Source organism: Natrix helvetica (genome assembly GCF_964273705.1).
Source record: "Natrix helvetica genome assembly, chromosome: 3".
Lineage (NCBI taxonomy): Eukaryota > Metazoa > Chordata > Lepidosauria > Squamata > Natricidae > Natrix > Natrix helvetica.
In genome coordinates this window covers 48,664,715-48,684,486 of record NC_138549.1, presented here as the reverse complement: position 1 = coordinate 48,684,486, position 19,772 = coordinate 48,664,715, and the positions used below count along the sequence as shown (strand labels likewise).

Genomic DNA, 19,772 nt, shown 5'->3' with positions numbered 1-19,772 from the left:
CCCATGTAGTATACATTACAGTAGTCAATATGCATGGTAATAAAAACATGAATTACTATTGCACTATGTCACTCTTCAGATAGTCCAGACAAGGAGCACTAACCATTAATAGCAGTAGCACTTAGACTTATATACTGCTTCATAGTGCTTTATAGCCCTCCCTAAGCGATTTACAGAATCAGCATATTGCCCCCCACAATCTGGGTCCTCATTTTATCAACCTCGGAAGGACGGGAGTCTGAGTCAACTTTGAGCCAGTGGGAATCAAACTGCCAAAATGTTGGTAGTCAGCAGAAGTAGCCTGCAATACTGCATTCTAACCACTTGCACCACTATGGCTTTTACACTGTACTATATTAACACTATCTTTATGTAAGATTACAAAAGCAAAATCTTGCAATCCTGAAAAGTACATCTATTTCAGTGGTGGGTTACGGATCCTGTTGCAACCGATACGGTACAACGGGGCCCAACGTCCACCACATGAATGCAAGCAGCACGCGTGCTCGCACGTGCGTAGCACCTACATGCGTCCTTACCTCCTGCAACGCTCTGCGATGCCACTAGCTGCTTGGCGGAGTGTCACACAGGTACCATACGTTCATGCACGTGTGTGGAAGCCCCCCGAAGAGCTCAAATACCGGTAAGAAGCGCGGGCGTGCGGACCCTCCAGAGCACCGTACCGGAACGATACCCAGTGCTCCTGGCAGGCACCAGTACGCCTGTACCGAGGTGTACCGGTCATAATCCACCACTGATCTGTTCCCACTTTGTCTTTATAGTCCAAGAAAGCAAAACTAAGCTAGCAGGAAAAGCTAACACTAGATGGATCTTGACAGACTTGAATACTGGGCCCTTTTGTAAAAATTCCATCTATAAAAAGGAAACAAAATTAAAGAAAAATAGATAACACAATAGTTTTAATTCAGGCTAATCCGCTGCTTACTCTCTTCTTTCAATTTTAACTTTAAGTCTTTTGGGGTGTTCTCTAAAAGTAAAATTTATCTCACCAATTCCGACACACTCTCTCTCCTGCTAAGCCTCCATTCAGGGGTCAGTCCCAACGTTGTGCAGCTTAAAAATGGCTGCTTCTCTTGTAGCCAGCAAAAAGAGCTTTCTCCTGGATCGATCAGGGACTGCGATGTCCCTGAGATCAGCAGGACATGCTCTTCTCTATCACTGTCTCTTCAGGATGGTTTAGGTCCAAAAAGACTATCCAGCAACAGAGTTATCAACAGCAATCCTGGAGCTCCAAGATTGCATGTTGTGTTGTAGTGACGTCAGCCCCACCTTCTCCCATGTGGAACACTAAAAGGAGAGATAGATGAACTGGAACTCCATCTCATGCTTCAAAACATAGATGAAGAAAGGGGAGAAAACTTGGCAGAAATAATGAGAGTATTTTTGGCAGAATCATCAGTGATAACCAAAGCCCAGCTGATGAAAGGAACAGATGGAGGATCTCGAGTCTCTACAAAATATACAATGAACAACAAGTTGCCAAGAGAAGTTCACAGAAGACTTATCAAGAAAACATTTAGAATACAGATTCTACAAATTGAAAGAGATATTGGACTGCACCACTACTGGAAGGATACAGGATGATGAAATGAAATGTCACAATAAAATTAAGTTAAACAAAGATGATTAGGGGACTGGAGACTAAAACATATGAAGAACAGTTGCAGGAACTGGGTATGTCTAGTTTAATAGAAAGAAGGACTAGGGGAGACATGATAGCAGTGTTCCAATATCTCAGGGGTTGCCACAAAGAAGAGGGAGTCAAACTATTTTCCAAGGTACCTGAGAGTAGAACAAGAAGCAATGGGGGAAACTAATTGAGAAGCAACTTAGAACTAAGGAGAAACTTCCTGACAGTTAAAACAATTAATCAGTGGAATAGTTTGCCTCCAGAAGTTGTGAATGCCCCAACACTGGAAGTCTTTAAGAAGATGTTGGATAGCCATTTGTCTGAAACAATATAGGGTTTCCTGCCTAGGCAGGGGGTTGGACTAGAAGACCTCCAAGGTCCCTTCCAACTCTGCTATTGTAAACTTAGTTAAACTTTGAGTATTATATATAAGACAAAGTAATAATAGTTATAGTCAAATAAATGATTAAAAATGATAAAATTGCATTTGTATATACTAGATTGACAATATGGAATTTTATATAAGCTGTAAATGAGGACCATGGAGATGATGTGGAAAAGCCTTTTTTTAATATAAAAGATAAACAATTCTATATAGAATAGAATACAAAGATGTAACACCATTGGATGAGTCCAAGATGATGTAATGAAATGTCATAATATAAATTTACTTTGCATTTAGTATGCTTCACACAAAAAGGATGTAATAATAGCTATATTCAATGAATGTTTAATAATGACAATAATTGTATGCATATATATTAGATTGATGATATGAGCAATGGAATGTGTGAAAATGAGCAAGTTGACATATGAAATTAGAGAACAAGAAGATAAACAATTTTATAGGACATGGGATCTATTTAATTAGTGGTTAGATTAAAATAATAATAATATGGAATTGAAAACTTGTTAGAGAATGTTACCAAGACCAAAATAAGAAAATGATTTAAAATAGGATATTAAAAAATACTTATTATTGGATATGTTGAAGATGAAACGAATTATTATAATATAAATGAACCCATATTTAGAATACCTTTTTTAAAATGAAGAAATAATAGTGACATTCAAACAAATGAAGTATTATAATAATAATGTATACAAATATACTTGATTGACAATATGTGACTTTATATAAAATTTAAGGAATGACTACGGAAAGGATGCACAAAAACCTTGTAACCAATCGACACACTGTACGGAATTGAAGATGTTTTTATGTTACGTGTTTTGTTTGTTTATTATTGTTTTAAAAAATAAAAACATATAATAAAAAAGAACACTGGGCCCTATCTAATAAAATGAAATTTAATGTAGAGAAAAGTAAAGTTATTAGATACTAAGATTGCAGCAATAGGCTCCACCAAGGTTCTCCATTCCAATGGGAAAATACTTGAAGCTGATTGGCTGAGCCATCTGACAGCTCGCTATAAAAGGGCAAGCTATCAGATAGGCCAGCACTGGATCTGTACATAGTTTTCCAAATGAAGAGCTGTTGTTGTCACTGAAGCCTGAGTCCTGTCTCATCCATTCACCCTATCTAACACTGGCGATGAGGATGAGATCAGAAGACAACTAGGCAAAAAGAGCTGACAACGGGATCCAGCATATTCCCAGTCAGAGTGATTAACGTCAGGTGCCAAGTGGCCATTTTGAGTGGCAAATTCAAAGTTTGCCTCGGCTCGTCAAAATGACTACGCACATCCCACCAGCTCTCTACATTCCAGCCACAGAGCATTGGGATTCCTACATGATCAAGTTTGAGTGCTTCATGGAGGCCAACAACCTTCTTGGCCTATCAGACAACAGGAAAAGGGCTCTCTTCCTGAGTTACTGTGGGCCTGAGGTTTTTGACACTGCAAAGGCACTGTCCAAGCCAACCCCGGTCTAAAGGGTCACCTGGTCCGTACTACAGAACACTCTCAGGACACACTAAAACAGTCCGAATTCATGCGGCGGCACAAATTCTATTTGCACAACCAAAAAGAAGGGGAGACCATCAAGCAGTACGTTGTCACGCTTCGTAAGGCCGCAGCATACTGCGAGTTCAGAGACTTGGACGAGTTGCTGTTTGATCGAATAATCTGCGGCGTGAGGGACATTAACCTACAGCGGAGGTTGTTGGCAAAGAATGGCCCCTCTGAAGCTGGGGCAACCGGACTACGTTTTTGTGCAGGAGAGGTGTTGGAACAGAGTGTTGGAACCAGGTGAGTGATTGGCCAACTCACAGGTAAAAGAAACATTTGAATTTGGACATTAAAAGGTGTCCTGGAGCTGAAATTAGTTTGCTAATTGGCATTTGTGAAATTCCATTGAGGGAGAAGGATAAAGTGGCAGCTAAAATCCCAAAGCCCAAGTATCAGGATTCCAAATAGCAACCAAAAGTAAATTGGAATCCAAGGCAAAGCATTGCTCAAAATTCCAATTTATTAAGAGAGCCATGTTGGCACATCTGGGAAATCCCAAATCTGAAAGCTTCCTGGTTTCACCCCCCAGTTGAAAGTTCAAGATCTTGCTCCCACACGCACAAGTCCATCACATGGTCCAATCTCCAACTGCCATGCTAGCAGTTCCACCCATCCAATTCCGGTCAGGTGCAGAGGTGCAGAGACAAAAGATGATCTTGGCTTTCTATAAATAATTTTGTTGTGGCTACATAGTATGGGACTCCTTACAATCCCCACTCCCATTTTCCCACAATAGAAAATGCATAGCAGAATAATAGAAATTGTGGCACGCCAAAGACCCAAAGAAAAGATGGCTGCAGGCCTGACAGGCGGCCTCTCCTCAGAAGAAAAGTGTATCCTGAAAAGAGAATAATGTGGAGGTTAACATGAGCATAACTAACCACCTTTCTCCCCACCAGGGGAGGCTTTGGCTTATCGGGAAATTTATCATGGAATTGTTTCACTAACTTAGCGGCTTTTACATTCCAACTTTCCACCCATGTAACTTCAGACAAAGGGTACCCCTTCCAGTGCACTAAATACTGTAACTGACTATATAATCTAGAATCTAAAATTTTCTTCACTTTATAGTGTGTTTCTCCTTGTATCACTACTGGAGGCGGCAGCTGGGTCAACAGTCTTAGGTTGAATCCAATCATAGGTTTCAGCAAGCTACAGTGAATTTTCCCTAGAATTCTTGGTAGACTGAGCTGAACTGTAACTGAGTTAATTATTTTCACTATTGGGAAGGGACCTAAAAATTTCGGCCCTAATTTCTTGCTAAGCATTCTTAACTTTATGTATTTGGTAGATGAAGAAAACGTAATCCCACACATGGAAGTGGGGTTGGAGCGAGCGGTGCTTATCAGCTTGTTTCTTGTACTCTTCTGCTGCTTCTGCCAGAGGCGCCTGTGCATGAATGGGAAAGGCCTAAGGCACCCTGGTCCAGGGTGCACATTGATTTTACAGGCCCTGTGCACGGGCAAACTTTCCTCCTAGTTGAGGATGCCTACTCGAAATGGTTAGAGGTAGTCCTCATGACTACCACCATGGCAGAGGCAGTCATCAAGGTGCTACAGAGACTTTTCCCAATGGGCCCCAATTTTCAGCCATACAATTTGAAACCTTGCTAGCAGAGCAGGGAATCAGACATGCCCTGGTCACCCTTCCCACCTGGCCAGCAATGGTCAAGTGGAAAGAATGGTGCAATCTGCTAAAGAAGCCCTATCTAGAATGGGCCCAGGTGATTGGCAAACTCGTATTGATAAATGAGGCTCTGGAGGGAGCACATAACTACCAGATGGCCCTGGCCCCCTCTCTGCCTCTGGCAGAGCCCTCAAACTCCAGGATTGGCCCATGTTCCTCCCCCACCTCCTCACTGTCTGACTATGCTGCCAGCTTCACAGGCAGGTGGTGGACCACAAGACATTTGTCAGAAATGGTGTATGGTCTCTTGCTTGGGCAGGGGGTTTGCCTAGATGACCTACAAGATCCTTCCAACTCCTTTAATTTGTAAAGTAGAGATGATGCCTTTGTTGATGTCGCTTCTGTACCTAGATTTTGGGGAGGAAAAACAAGAAAAAAAATCTGCTTTTGCCTCCTTGCAGCAAACAGCCTGGTCAGCTTCAGCACAGCCTGATTTAGAATGAGCACCTGATTGGCGGTTGGATCGGCCTCCCAGAATACCACCAATCAGCTGTTCCAGGTTACAGGGATCGCCGCTGCCCATTGCCACTCTCGCTGCCCATCGCTGCCACCTTTATGCGCCCCATTTCTGGCCTCCGCACATACTGTTTTTGGCTCATTCCACCGCTGCCACCACCTATCCCCACTGCCTGCAATGGGATGAAAATGGGATGTGTGAAGGCCAAAAATGGGGAACCTGGAGGTGGCGGTAGGTGGCAGTGGTGATGCGTGGCGGTGGTGGTGATCCCCGCTGGAACAGCTGACTGACAGTATTCCGGGAGGCCAATCCAACCACCAATCAGCTGCTTGTGCTAAATCAGGGTGTGTTGAAGATGACCAGGCTGTTTGCTGCCAGGAGGCAAATTGCTGGAAGGCAGAGGTCGAAGGGTGGGAGCCGGCGGGTGGGCAACATTCATTCTATAAGATGCACAGACATTTCCACTCACTTTGTCGGGGGGGGGGGTGCATTTATACACCAAAAACTATGGTATGTCTCTCTCTCAAAAAAAGCATGTTCAAATACTCTGAGACATTTACTTAATTTAAGAAAATGCTTCATAACATCCAAGCTTCCAACTGCTTTTCTTTTCAAGGAGAAAATTCATCTAAGATATTTCAACTTCCGTTTACACTTTGTAAAGAATCCCAGAGTCTTTATCTTTAGGTTTCATATCTTCCAATATCCTTTAGTAGTACTGCCAATCAGCCTCCAATTATAGTTAATGGAGTACCAGTGGAAAGATGCTCAAATCTTAATAACTGATACCATAAAGTGCTGATCATCTGATTTGAGCTAAGCACTATCTTAAAAACTCAACATTTTAATTACTTACTTTGTAGAATATCAGCAAAAGATCATCTAATTTTCCATGTAAATCACCTAGAAAGAAAATAGTTTTAGTGCTGCATATATGTATAAAGCTTTCAAACGAAACTTATCAGTAGCCAGAATTAGAAATTATAAGTCTCCAATATTTAAGAAATATGTGAAGGAGAAAATGTAGGCACTCAAGTGTACTTTAATAGGTTTTGCATTGGAAACCAAAAGGGAAAGAACCAACATAAAGATCCTCTACACTACATGAATATTTCAATACCAACTCAGAAAGCTAAAAAGGATTTGCTGGAAGTAGGATATGTCTCATTTCTAATCAGAAATTTGGCTTGAGCTTCAATAAAAATGATCTTCATCTGTCGTTAATCAGATTTTTGCCATGGAAACTATTATTTGCTTGAAGAGCAAGTCATAATCTCTTTCAGATATTCTTATATGTGCAAATGAGGACACCGGTTAGAGGAAGTACATATGGATTAGCAGGGACAGGCTTGCTTGCAAGGACAATTGTAATTTCATCCTATTTAAGAGGCTCAAATTTTGAGGAAATATAACAGTATTTCCTTATGCACAGCAATAACTGACTGTAACTCATTGAATTATATAAAATATAAATACAGTAGAAGCTTCCTTATTTGGCTTTATATTGAGCGGATTAAAAGCTGATTTAAAACAATCATATTGCATGAGTACAATGAATTCAATCTGCTAGATGCTCCTGTGATTGGGAGATACAGTGCTGAGTCTGAGAGTTATAACAAAATAATTCTTCTTCTTTGCAGCTGCTGAACCTCCTCAAGTGGACCCAGGGAGTGCTATCAGTTCATCCATAATTAATATCATTGTTCTAACAAAAGAGTATACATATAGGCTTGAATTGTGGAGTCCTTGGTGCTTTCTAATTTTAATTTCAAACCTTTATTGTCAATGCACAAAATGTGTACAATGAGATTGGCTGAGCCTCCCTTAGTATACTCCCCGCCCCAACAGAAAAACATCTCAATAAGCTTCTGAGCTTGATTCAGTGGTAGGTTCCGGATCCTGTTGCAACCTGTACAGTGCAACGGGGCCCGGCATCCACCAAATGAACGTGTGCAATGTGGGCGCACACGTGTGCAGTGTGCACATGCATCCTTACCTCTTGCGAAGCCTCTGCGATGCTCCAGCTGCTCGGCAGAGTGTCGCGCAGGCACCATGTGCTCCATGCAAGTGCGCAGAAGCACCGAAGAGCTCAAATACAGATAAGGAGCTCGGGCGGGCAGATGGGCCCTCTGGAGCACCGTACCGGAATGGTACCCGGTTCTCCAGGCAGGCACTGGTACGCCCATACCAGGGAGTATCGCCTACAACCCACCACTGGCTTATTTCCTTGCCAACATTTCATTACCCAACTAGGTAATATCTTAATTATGAATGATGGGGAATTTACTTCCTATTTATATACAGTTGCTTCCTGTTCTAATGTTGGTGGTGGTGTGGTTTTCTCTTACTAATTCTCTGATTGGAGTATTGTTTAGGGTATTGTTTTCTGCTAGATTGTTTGCCTGGTATTATTCCCTGCTTATCTGGTTGTTTGCTCCTGGAGAGGATATGTTTAGTATTTTTGTTTCCTTCTTAGTTTTTTAATTGTCTCATTTAAATGCTGTGTAAATTTGATTTATTTCTATGTGTCTATTGATAGTTGATTTGTCTAAATGCTAAATTTCTATGAATTCCCTAGCATTTTGGGGTTTAGCTAGTCTAGGATGATCACAGTTTCCCATTTAATTGTGGTTGAGTCTGTTTGTGGGTTGTGAGATTAAGGAATTTTCATTGTGACTTTTGACTGCTAGTTGTTTAAAGGTGTACTCCATAGGTGGTATTCAGCAGGTGCTGACCAGTTCTGGAGAACCGGTAGCAGAAATTTTGAGTAGTTCGGAGAACCGGTAAATGCCACCTCTGACTGGCTCCGCCCCCATCTATTCTCTGCCTCTGGAGTTCCAGTTGATCAGAAGGAAATGAGGATTTTGCAGTAACCTTCCCCTGGAATGGGGAGGGAATGGAGATTTTACAGTATCCTTACACTGCCACCCCCACGAAGGCACACCACGCCCACCAGGCCATGCCCACAGAGCCAGTAGTAAAAACTTTTTAATCCCACCACTGGTGTACTCCGCTTGTCTTGTGCCTGTCTGTCCTACATAATGGCTGTTACAGTGCTTACGCTGTATGTTGCACTGTATATTGTAGATGAGTCCTCTTTTTTCTATTTGAGCCTTTTGCTCTTATGGTTTATTTTGGAGGGCTTTGATTGATTTGTGTGCTACAGTAATGCTATGTACTTATACCACTGTAATCACATTGTGTCATGTGGTTATATCAATGTAAGCAAGGAGTTATGATGAGGAAACTCTTGAATTATGTTTATATATTTACTGATATAATAATATGTACAATAATGGGAATGATGGCCTGTGGCCACTAAAGAGTGCTATTTAGACCCAATATAGTTTATAAATTAGAATTCCTACTATTTCGTATATTTTCATCATTTTAACAGCTCCAGAAAAAACATTTCTCAATAGGCATTCCTTCTGTTATAACAGGATAATCAGATCTAGGTGGCAAAAATCTGAAGAATCTTTAGGGGACAGATAACTAATTCTTTGGTGCCATCTAGTGTTTGTCTGGAATTTTGCAGGTCAGATTTGGTACCCTCAAATTGGTAATAAGAACCATTTCTTGGAGAAGGTTAGAGTTGAAATTAATTATTTACCACACAAAAGAAATTTTTACAGATGGAAAAGCAGCTCTTTTCATGAAAATGTGCCTGGTTGGATCACTGACTCATTCTGTAACATCTAACAGAAAAAAGGTGGGGGAAGTGTTTGGTTTATTTAAATTATGTTCTGAAGTCTGAGTCACCAGTCCTTTTTTGGAATGATAAAGAAAAATTGGGAAGGATTTGTACTAGGAGGAAGGAGTAATCATCTCAAAGGCAGTGACAGCTAAAAATGTTGCTCAGTGCTCCCAATTCAAGAGATATTTTCGATTCTGCCTCACCCTGATATTATCCTTCACTTAAAAAAATGTTGCTAGCTTACCACAGATGGTTACTTCTTTGGCATAAGAAGTTGAGACATGAGTGATGTTTGGCATTTGTTGAAGGACTTTCCTGGTCTCATGAAACAGCTGAAGCACATATCGAGCATGTAGCTGCTGCAAAGCATCATATATGAAGAAAAAAACAGCATGTTATAGCATCCATTCACTAAAGCCGAGTGAGAACTATGTTGTGTGTCTGAGAGAAAATTTAACATTTATAGGACATTTAGAGGCCCTGCTTGCTCAAAGAACAAGTGGCCAAGATCTTTAATGCTATTCTAATAAAAATCTCTGAACTGTACTTGGCAGTACTGATTGCAACCAGTGTATTGCACCATTCCTTTTAAAAAATGAAGTGCTAAATCAGTGATGGCGAATCTTTTTTGGCTCACGTGCCAAAAGCGGGGGGAGCACAGGGGGGTCATGCATGGGCGTGCCACACATGTACATGTTTCCCTCCTCTGCAAGCATGCGCAGGTAACCAGTGCTCACCCCTGCTTTTAGCACTCTCTTTTCGCCCTCCCTAGGCTCCAGAGCCTTTATAGGAGCCTGGAGAGGGCGAAAACAGCCTCCCTGGCCTCCGAGAGGCCCTCTGGAGGCTTCAGGAGCTTCCCTAAAGCCTCCGGAGCGTGAAAAACCAGCCCTACAGACAAACTGGAAGTTCAGGAATGGACTTTCGGTTTGCTCGTAGGGTCGTTTTTCACCCTCCAGAGCCTTCAGGAGGCTTCCCTGAAGATTCCGAGGGCAAAAAACAGCCCTACGGCCAAACTGGAAGTCACTTCCTCTTTGCTCGTAGGGCCATTTTTTGCCCTCTGGAGCCTTCAGGGAAGCCTCCTGAAGGCGAAAAATGGCCTCAAAAGAAGGGCAAAGTCAGCTGGCCAGCACACGCATGCGCAGTGGAGCGGACAGGGCAATGTCTCACGTGCCCTGACAAATGACTCTGCGTGCCACCTGTGGCACACGTGCCATAGGTTTCCCCATCATGGTGCTAAAGAGTTTCAGTGCATTTGTCAAGGTATCCAAAGCCCATGATTTGGATTTAGAGCCAACCAAGGAAATGAAAAAAAAAATCCAGAAATTATGATGTACTACATTATAGGTGGGGACCTATGGCTCCTTTATGACTTCTGGACTTCAAGTCCCAGAATTCCTGAGCCAGCTGGTTCAGGAATTCTGGGAGTTGAAGTCCACAAGTCATAAAGGAGCCATAGTTTTCCGCTTCTGTACTAGAGCCTTCTTTGATTTGACCCTATCTAGATGTATTTCTTTGAAGACTTATCATAAGGGATACCTCATTTCCTCATTGTTATTATCATGATACATTTCAAAATGAAGCATTAAATTACAGGTAGTCCTCAACTTACAACAGTTCATGTAGTGACCATTCAAAGTTACAACACCACTGAAAAAATTACTTATGACCTTTTTTTCACAGTTACGACCTTTGCAGCATCCCCATGATCATAGAATCAAAATTTGGATGCTTGGCAACTGCTTCATATTTATGACTGCTGCTGTGTTCCAGAGTCATGTGATCCCCTTTTGCGACCTTCGGCCAAGTAAAGTCAATGGGGAAGACAGATTCACTTAACAACCGGGTGATTAACTTAACAACTGCAGGGATTCACTTAGCAACTGGGGCAAAATTCATTTAACAAATATCGCATAACGACAGAAATCTTGGGCTCTATTGTGGTTGTAAGTCGAGGACTACCTGTATTAAATCACTGGTCTTAACTTGCCTGTTGATCTTTGAAAGCCTGAAGAAGTACTTCGGTATCAGCGACAGTGAGTGGAAAACAAAGATGAGGGCCATGATAAGAGATTGGTACTTCTATTATTCTTTTATACTCTGTCATGGCATGATCTGAGATTGATACGGCATAATCACTACTAGTAGAGAAAAAATGGGAGCTGATTTCTAAAAGGAAGCAGAAAATGCAGCTAATAAATATCTGGTTAATAATCATGTCCACAGATAATGGCTTGGATGTAGCATTTACGCCTACTTTGAGCAGACTCTAGGCTAAGCCAGACAATGGAAGTGGGAGGAAGAAAGGCACCATCATAACTAAGAATTTTTGCAGCTGTAGTATCGTACTGCTTTGCATGTTGGGCTAAAGTCAGGGGTGGGCTGCTACAGGTTTGCCTGGGTTTGGGAGAACCCATAGCTAACATTATGGCCAGTTCGGAGAACCTCCAAATGCCATCCCTGGCTGGCCCTGCCCACCCCTTCCCTCCCCTCTCAGGAGTCTTCACATGGCCCATTTTGGATGTGAGGTAAGTGCAGCGCCCATGCGGAGGCTCGGTGAGGGGGGGAAACGGGCCTCTCGGAAGGCCTCCGGGGCCCCGAGGCTCAAGGAAAGCCTCCGGAGCCTAGGGAAGATGAAAATTCCCCCCCCCCTGTAGTGCAAATAGGCCATGCCCACCATGGCCACACCCACCCAGGAACCCAGCAGAGAATCTGTTGCTGAAATTTTTGAAGCCCACCCCTGGCTAAACTACACTTAAGAGTGGAACTGCAAAGTTCTCTTTTTCAGTCTTTTAAAAGTTTGTTGTTTTGCAAGAGCAGTTGCTAGATATAATTAATGCTGCTTTCAATAAACTATGTTTGTTGTTTTTAACCACTTCATCGTGTCTGACTCCTGGTGACTTTATAGGCAAGTGCTCTCCATGCTAGCCTGTAAAACACAACTTTTTACAATTGTAGTATAATAACATAGATTAAATAAACTATAAACTATGTATATTTTTTCATGGATAGAATTACAAAAAATATTTGTTTATAGCATGTTCAGAGCTATATATCAGTGTTTCTCAACCTTTGCAACTTTTAAGATATGTGGGCTTCAACTCTACGCATGAATGGCTTGGGAATTCTGGTTGTTCAAGTCCACCTATACATTACAGTTACCAAGGTTGAGAAATCTTGCAAAGACTCACAATTGTACAGCCAGATTTTTCTTTGTTCCCCCTCTATTTTTTTCCTGGGAGCCCTCAATTGTGGAAACTACAAAAAGGAATATCCCTATGTTCAGTATTTTTTCTTCCACTAGAGAATACCTATTTTCACTACAGTGCACAAATCTCACAAACTAAACTTCCTAAAACTATAAATATTAGTGAGCCACAATTTCTAGCATCCCTCTACTAGCCTTGTTAGCTGTGACTGGTGGGAGCTGCAGTTCAAATGTTAGTGAGTCTGTTCTCTTCTGCATGAAAAAATAATAACCAGTTTACACAGAAAACTCATTAATAATTAAAGAGAAAAAAATATTTAAAACCAGAATTACAAACATTGCCAAATATAACTTTTCACAGGAACATTTTCTTAGGAACACACTTTGCAATATTCAAAATTAGGTAATCATGAAAATATTTTAGCATGAATCAGAAAATAAAATATTTGTTATTTTCTTTTTGTTATTGATTCTAAGATTAATGAAGCCTTTATAAGAGCTAGAGTTCTTGATATAATATTAAAACTATATTGAGCAGGAAAGCAAAGATGCTAGTTCTTCTCCTATACCACTGTGGTTATGAACAATCAATTCCTACTTTAATTGACCATTTAATAGAGAGAGCACCTGCACTTATCCAATTCTTAGTTTTTTACTCTTGGAAAACATAAACAATTTTTCATTTACATGTGTGGATCCTGAAGTGGCTCTGAAGATAGTCACAAAAATTAGTAATGATACCTATAGATTTGTCCATGGTTGACTTGTCATTTTTCTAAGAAAAATATGCCAGTGCACTTTATTAAAAACAATTTATTTTTCTAAAATCCTCACCTGGGTCTCTCTTATTGGTCTGAGTAAAATGGTCCAGCATAAATGTGAAGAATTTGGAGAGCTGAGTAAGAAAACATCTGTTAGTTGTTAATCAAAATCTTTACCATTAACATTAACATTAACATAACATTAACATAAACATTTACCAGGGATCCACCTACTAAAACAGAGGTGGGGAACTATATCCCCTTTATGACTTGTGGACTTCAACTTCCAGAATTCCTGTGCCAGCCATGCTGTGGTCAGTTGAAGTCCACAAGTTATAAAAGGGACATAGTTCCCCACCTCTGCACTAGAACGTTTGATAAAATCCCAAGCCTCATACTATGTTTTAATGCTATCATTTGCATGCATAAAACCTTTTCCAGCTCAAAAGACGTAAATATAGGCAACTCCTACTCTGTGCATAAAAACTACTCTACTTCTCTATCACTCCTCCCCGTTCCTGATTCGTGCACAGAGCAATGTTAGATCAGGAGAAAGCAACTCTTGGTCCTTGCACTACAGCACGCCCACCACCTAATTTCCAGTAGCCCTTGGCCCCATTTCAAAAGCTTCCCCAGGCAGTCATCTCAGATGTATGGCAAGGATACACTGTACAGGTAGTCCTAAATTTATGACCACAACACAATTTCTGTTGCTAAGTGAGATAGTTGTTAAGTGAATTTTACCCCATTTTTCAACCTTTCCTCACAGTGGAAGTGAATAACTGCAGTTTTTATTAAAGTATGACAAAGAATCATAAGGAGATGATGGGACTGTCCAAAGATAAAGAAGTGAGTGCAGAAGATCCTCAGCAAATGGTGGAAAAAGATGAACAAAATATTCAGAAGATAGATAAGAAATCAGAAGGAGTGGTGGAGGAGACAAATCAAAATAAGCTACAAGAAAACAAAAACAATGAAAAGACAATAATAAATACTAAGAATCAAATATATAATTCCTTAAGAGCTTATAATAGGACAGAGGGGGAAAAAGACTTCCCCAAAATAATGAAAGGGTTATGGATGGGTATCCAAATGATGCAGCAGAAGGAGATAAGGGGTAAGGCTATTTATTTATTCAATCTATGTAAAAATATTAGAAAGAAATATAGGATCCCAAGAGAGAAATATAAAAGAATCACCAAAAAGTCAATAAATGATGAAATTTTAAAAAGGCTGAGAGATGACGGATAGAGACATAATATCTTATATTATTGTGATTGTATTAAAAACTAATAGAAACAAATAGAAAGTATACATTTGGGAAATAGTAACATACACAAATATAGCAGGGGTGGGTTCTGGCAAGTACTACTGCCAATTCATTCATATGTGCGCTTTGCGTGAGCGCTTGATGCGCAGTACAATTATAATTGTTCTCCATATGCACAGAACTGAAAAACAAGATGGCGGTGCCACTGCCCATGGAACTGGTTCGGGGGTGTGGCAGGCCTGGGTCAGTGCTAGTTCCAGCAACGTACTCTGCCAAACCACTACCAGTTTGGCCAAACCGGTCCAAACTGGTAGGAACTCACCACTGATATATAGATATATAATATAATTTATTATAACCATAAATATAGTAAGGTTAGGAATATTGTGATTAGGCATATTTAAATGTATTATTATGATTAACAGTGTGCAAAAAATATATTGGAATTTATAGCTTTTAAAGACTACAAATTCAGAGGACTCAGAGATATAATCCTAGGACTGATTAAATTTTATTAATAAATGTTTATAGAAAACTGAGATATTGGAAATATGATGGAATTCAAAAAATACTTAAAATATTAAAATATTGGTGATTCAACAAACACATTGTATGAAGAAATGTATTGGATGCTGAAATATATTTTTGGAGAAAGCAATAAAGAATTATAAAGAGAGAATAATACGTACTCTTTAAAGATAAAGAGATGAATATGGAAGAACCCTAACAAGGGGGGGGGGAATAAGCACAAATTGGGAAAAAAGTATTATATATACTGATACACAAAAGATTATATTATAATGAGCATGTTAAGGTTAGAAGTTGGATAAAAACTGTGTATATGTAATTGTATTATTATTGTTAGCACTGTGTAAAAATGAATTGACCCAGTCATTACACTGTCCACAAAATATGTTGGTTGTTAAAGGAAAACTGCAAATAAAACATATACCCCCCAAAAAAAATGAATCATGTAACTTGAATGCAATCGCTCCCTGCTTTTACTCACTCATTCACTAATTGAATGAGGGATCGTTAAGTGCATGAATTATCTCAGTGTGGCGAAGGACATGAAGGTCCTAGTGATGGAACAAGCCACCCAAGGCCTCCTTGACCTATTGAGATACATCATGCTTCCCCCCTCCCATCCTGCCGCTCTGGACTCACTTATCTTGCAATGATCTGTCTCCTCTCTGCTGCTGTTTCTTTGCCTTTGAGGGGAAGGAGAGAAGGACAATTTCCCTTCCAGCATGCATTTGGCTTGTAAATGTTTTTCACACTGAGAGTGAAAGTTCTGGGGGCTGTGATCTCAGATGACAAAAGCAGATGGGTGCATGACATCACGTGAGATCATGGTCCCCAGAACATTTCATTCCCAGCATGAAAAGCATTTGCAAGTCGACTAGACTCTAGGAGCAAAATGCACCGCAGAATGGGAAGGGGGAAGCAGTTGTGGGGAGCGGGGAGGAATAGGGTGAATGTTGCAGTGTCTCTGTGGTCATTCATAAGGGTGAATGATTGCTGTGGTGCTGCAACATTTGTAATTTCAGGCCTTTGTTATAAACACTTGAGGGGTGTTATCGTGCAACTTCAAATGGTTACTAAGTGAACTATTGTAACTCGAGGATTATCTGTACACACAAAACTAAGAGACATAGGAACTATGGAGAACTTCCTCTGAAAACATGCTATACTTGATTTAACTGTTTGTGGCAAAGAAATGTAGAATACAAACCTGCATTTGTGCTTGTTCATCTGCATATTCAATTGATTGGAAAATAGTCAGGGAATATCGACGCCTCATTTCTAGCCGGGCCATGTAAGACCGATACCATCTTTGAATAAGGATAGCTGCTTTAATAGCTGTCAAAACAGGATGTGCCCCCAAAATAAGATTAATTGGCCACAACTAATTAATTATGCAGATTTTTGGCTCGAGTTTTGAAATGAATGAAATTCATGGAGCCCTGTATTTAATATTTGTTTCTCTTATATGCTTTCTTGTAAAATACAAAAGGGTGATCATTAAGGTTATAAATATCACTGCATCTCAAACACAATGGTAATTTCGTTGTAATTTGTAGGTGGTGTTTGAGATCCTGTGACTTTTTGTATCATTATAAAAAGTAGATACATAGATTGGCAAATAGTACTGAATAGATATACGACTAACACAGAATCTTAAGGCTTTCATTACCTGACCTTTTGTAAATGAATATTTCTAATGTTTCAAACCTGAAGACATTAGTAACCTAAACAATGTGTACTATATGTTTTAATAGGTGCTAACAAAATACCTAGCTAAATACACTGTAAGCATCATTAAATTCAGTCCTACCAAAACTAAATGTTGCTACTGTGTAGAACAAAAGTTAAGAGGCATACAGACGTTATCATATTAAACAAGTTGTAACCTGCCCTATACTATGACAGACTTGGCAGAGGGATGTGTTGCCCTTGGAGCATTACTCTTACCATTGCTCATAATTCCATTATTCCAATTCTCATTCAAATAGAAATACTGCTTTGTTATTAAGACGATAAATCAAGACTCAAGGGATCTTATCAATGATACCCACCAAAACATTTCCCAAGAGGAATTGCCCATATTCAATATGCCTGAAGGAGCAAGCTGAAAGATTCAGAAGACAGCAGGTATTTAAGGCACTGAAAATTCATATAAATATCTGGTGTTGAAGGGAAATATTGTAATCACATATGATCTGATCTGAAATATCTATAAGTTAGAGAATGAAATTCTAAACTATTTGAATTTGACTCGGATCTTGCATTCACCCCTTCCAATACTCAATGACTAGTATACCTGCCTCTTTCTAAAATATATTAGTTTCATGAGCCTTTTACTTTTCCAACCTTTGATTTTGTTGTTTTCTTTGGCTATTAAAGCTTTCCTGTCTTATCTGTGCTCAACTCAGATATTTCATTTCTCAGTTGAGTTATTACAATCATTTCCCTTCTAATACACTCTACAAGCCCCACTCTACAATATGCAGATGCCACCTGGGATGGAAACAATTAACAAGTTATCACACAATCTGTAATTTCATTGGGAGGACTTTCCTGTTTTACTGTTCACCTTGAATTTTTATTTATTTATTTGGAATTTATCTTGCCGCCTACTCGCACATGGCGACTCAAGGCGGCTTACTGGAAATAAAAACATAATATAAAAGAAATAAAAATTAAATAATAAGATTTCTTTAAAACAATATTTCTTCAGAGCTATATGAAAGTGCTAAAATTGATATCCAATCAATGAAAGCATTCAAATTAATGTTAGAGTGATAATGGACATAAAGGATATCAAAAAGAAAATTAATCTTCCTCCCTCCCTCGTACAACATTTGGTGTCCATGTGAGCAAACATATGTATATACAGTAACTTCCTACAAAATCCTTATAGAGTAGATCTTCATGCATGCTTTTCCTTCATAAAGGCAACAGACATCCTTGGAATGGCTAGATCAGGCAATAAAATCCTCACGTATACCTTTAGAATGGGAAGAGATTCCATTGAAATCTTCTTTGCTTTTTTCCTTTCCCTTTCCAATAGCTTTAGAGTCAGCAATTGTAAATATGGAACCCTTTTTCATTGTACTGGTGAGTACATTTGCAAAACATTTTCTTTTGGAATAGTGAAGCTATATTATTATAATACATTTATTTTTTATATAAGTAAAATAAATGCAATTCCAATATAAAGTATTACAGAATATGAAACTGAATAAAAATTCAGCAAAATCCAGCAGGTTACTGTTTACCAGCTTGCTCTTCTTTTTCCTTTGTACATCTTATTTTCTATTTTTATTATACTATTATTTTAAAAGGTTTATTTTTTTACTGTCATATACTGGTTTTGTAGTGCTTGCTGTGTGCTTATTGGAAGATGCAGGATATGAGTGTTTCAGGAAGTTAATGAATTTTCACTGCTGTTCTTACAGTTACAATTTTTCCAGGATTTTTTTTTTGTAACTGCTTCTAATTTTATTATACTATTTTTTATCTCACCCTCCTTGTTAGATACCTAACCGTAGTATAAATTACCAAAAAGGCAAATGGAAGAAGATGATAAATGAGTGCAATCCAATTCTACTTGAACCTATTCAAAGGTTTGATAAAACTTACTCCCAGGTACAAAGGAACCCCAGGTACAAAGGAACCATGATGAGGAAGATTGATACACAGAATTGAACCTTTAAACAAAGTTCAGGACTTCAAGTAAAAGCTCCTGATTCTTGATCTTAATGTGCCTTCCATGTCAATGATTCTCAACTTTTTATATCTCACATCTCACCAATTTCTTTGTACAAATGCTGGATCACATTCATAATAAGGTATGAAAACAGAGAGATGGGTCTATCTAATAGTTATATATTTACACACGCACATGCACAAACAGAATATAAAATAAATGACAAAGCACATGCAAATTGTACAACCATAAATTTACAGATTAAGAAACAGTGCAATAGGATTTCTTGTTGCCATAGAATGATTGCATTACACAAGCACGTTTTACCTTTTTTTGATTTACTTGTTTGGCTTTTTGTACCCGAAGTGCCACATCCCATGACTCAGTAAAGTAAAGGCTGGATTGCTGGTTTAAATTGTCCTTATTCTGGATGAATTATTTAGCTGATAGCGATCGAACTGCACCTCTTTATATTAATCACAATATGCTGTAATGAATCAGTTCTTCATTTTTCCTAATAAAAAAGAATGCAATGAACATTGATTTTCTATTGTCAACTTAAGGCACAATACAACACAATTGCCTGAGTCATCTGTGCATCAGTGAAAGTAGGAGGGTTCACTGGTCTGTAGCTATTGTCCTGTCAGCTTAACACCGATGACTCTCTTTACATCCCAGGATCAGTGTCAGGCAGAGAATTGTCATGCAATTATTGAAGAAAAAAGTTCAATGCAATTATATTGTAGTTCAATGCAATTATATACATATGGGCAATGGATTGCTTTCTTAATTATTTTTTCATCTATCCCCAAAATGAGGCATTTCAGTAGGATCATTAATGAATAAATGTAACCAAGGCACA

The 19,772-nt window shown here is 39.3% G+C and overlaps 1 protein-coding gene across 1 annotated transcript in view; it reads right to left on the bottom strand.

The window, feature by feature from the left end:
- PPEF1 (protein phosphatase with EF-hand domain 1) overlaps positions 1–19,772 on the bottom strand; it is a 90,077-nt gene that overhangs the window by 44,040 nt on the left and 26,265 nt on the right. The window contains exons 2-7 of the mRNA XM_081945997.1: positions 19,238–19,424; positions 16,433–16,560; positions 13,501–13,561; positions 11,449–11,627; positions 9,706–9,820; positions 6,621–6,667 (exon numbers count right to left, since the gene is read on the bottom strand). Coding sequence (XP_081802123.1) covers positions 6,621–6,667; positions 9,706–9,820; positions 11,449–11,627; positions 13,501–13,561; positions 16,433–16,560; positions 19,238–19,289 — 582 coding nt within the window. The 5' untranslated portion in view covers positions 19,290–19,424. The remainder of the gene's footprint in view (positions 1–6,620; positions 6,668–9,705; positions 9,821–11,448; positions 11,628–13,500; positions 13,562–16,432; positions 16,561–19,237; positions 19,425–19,772) is intronic.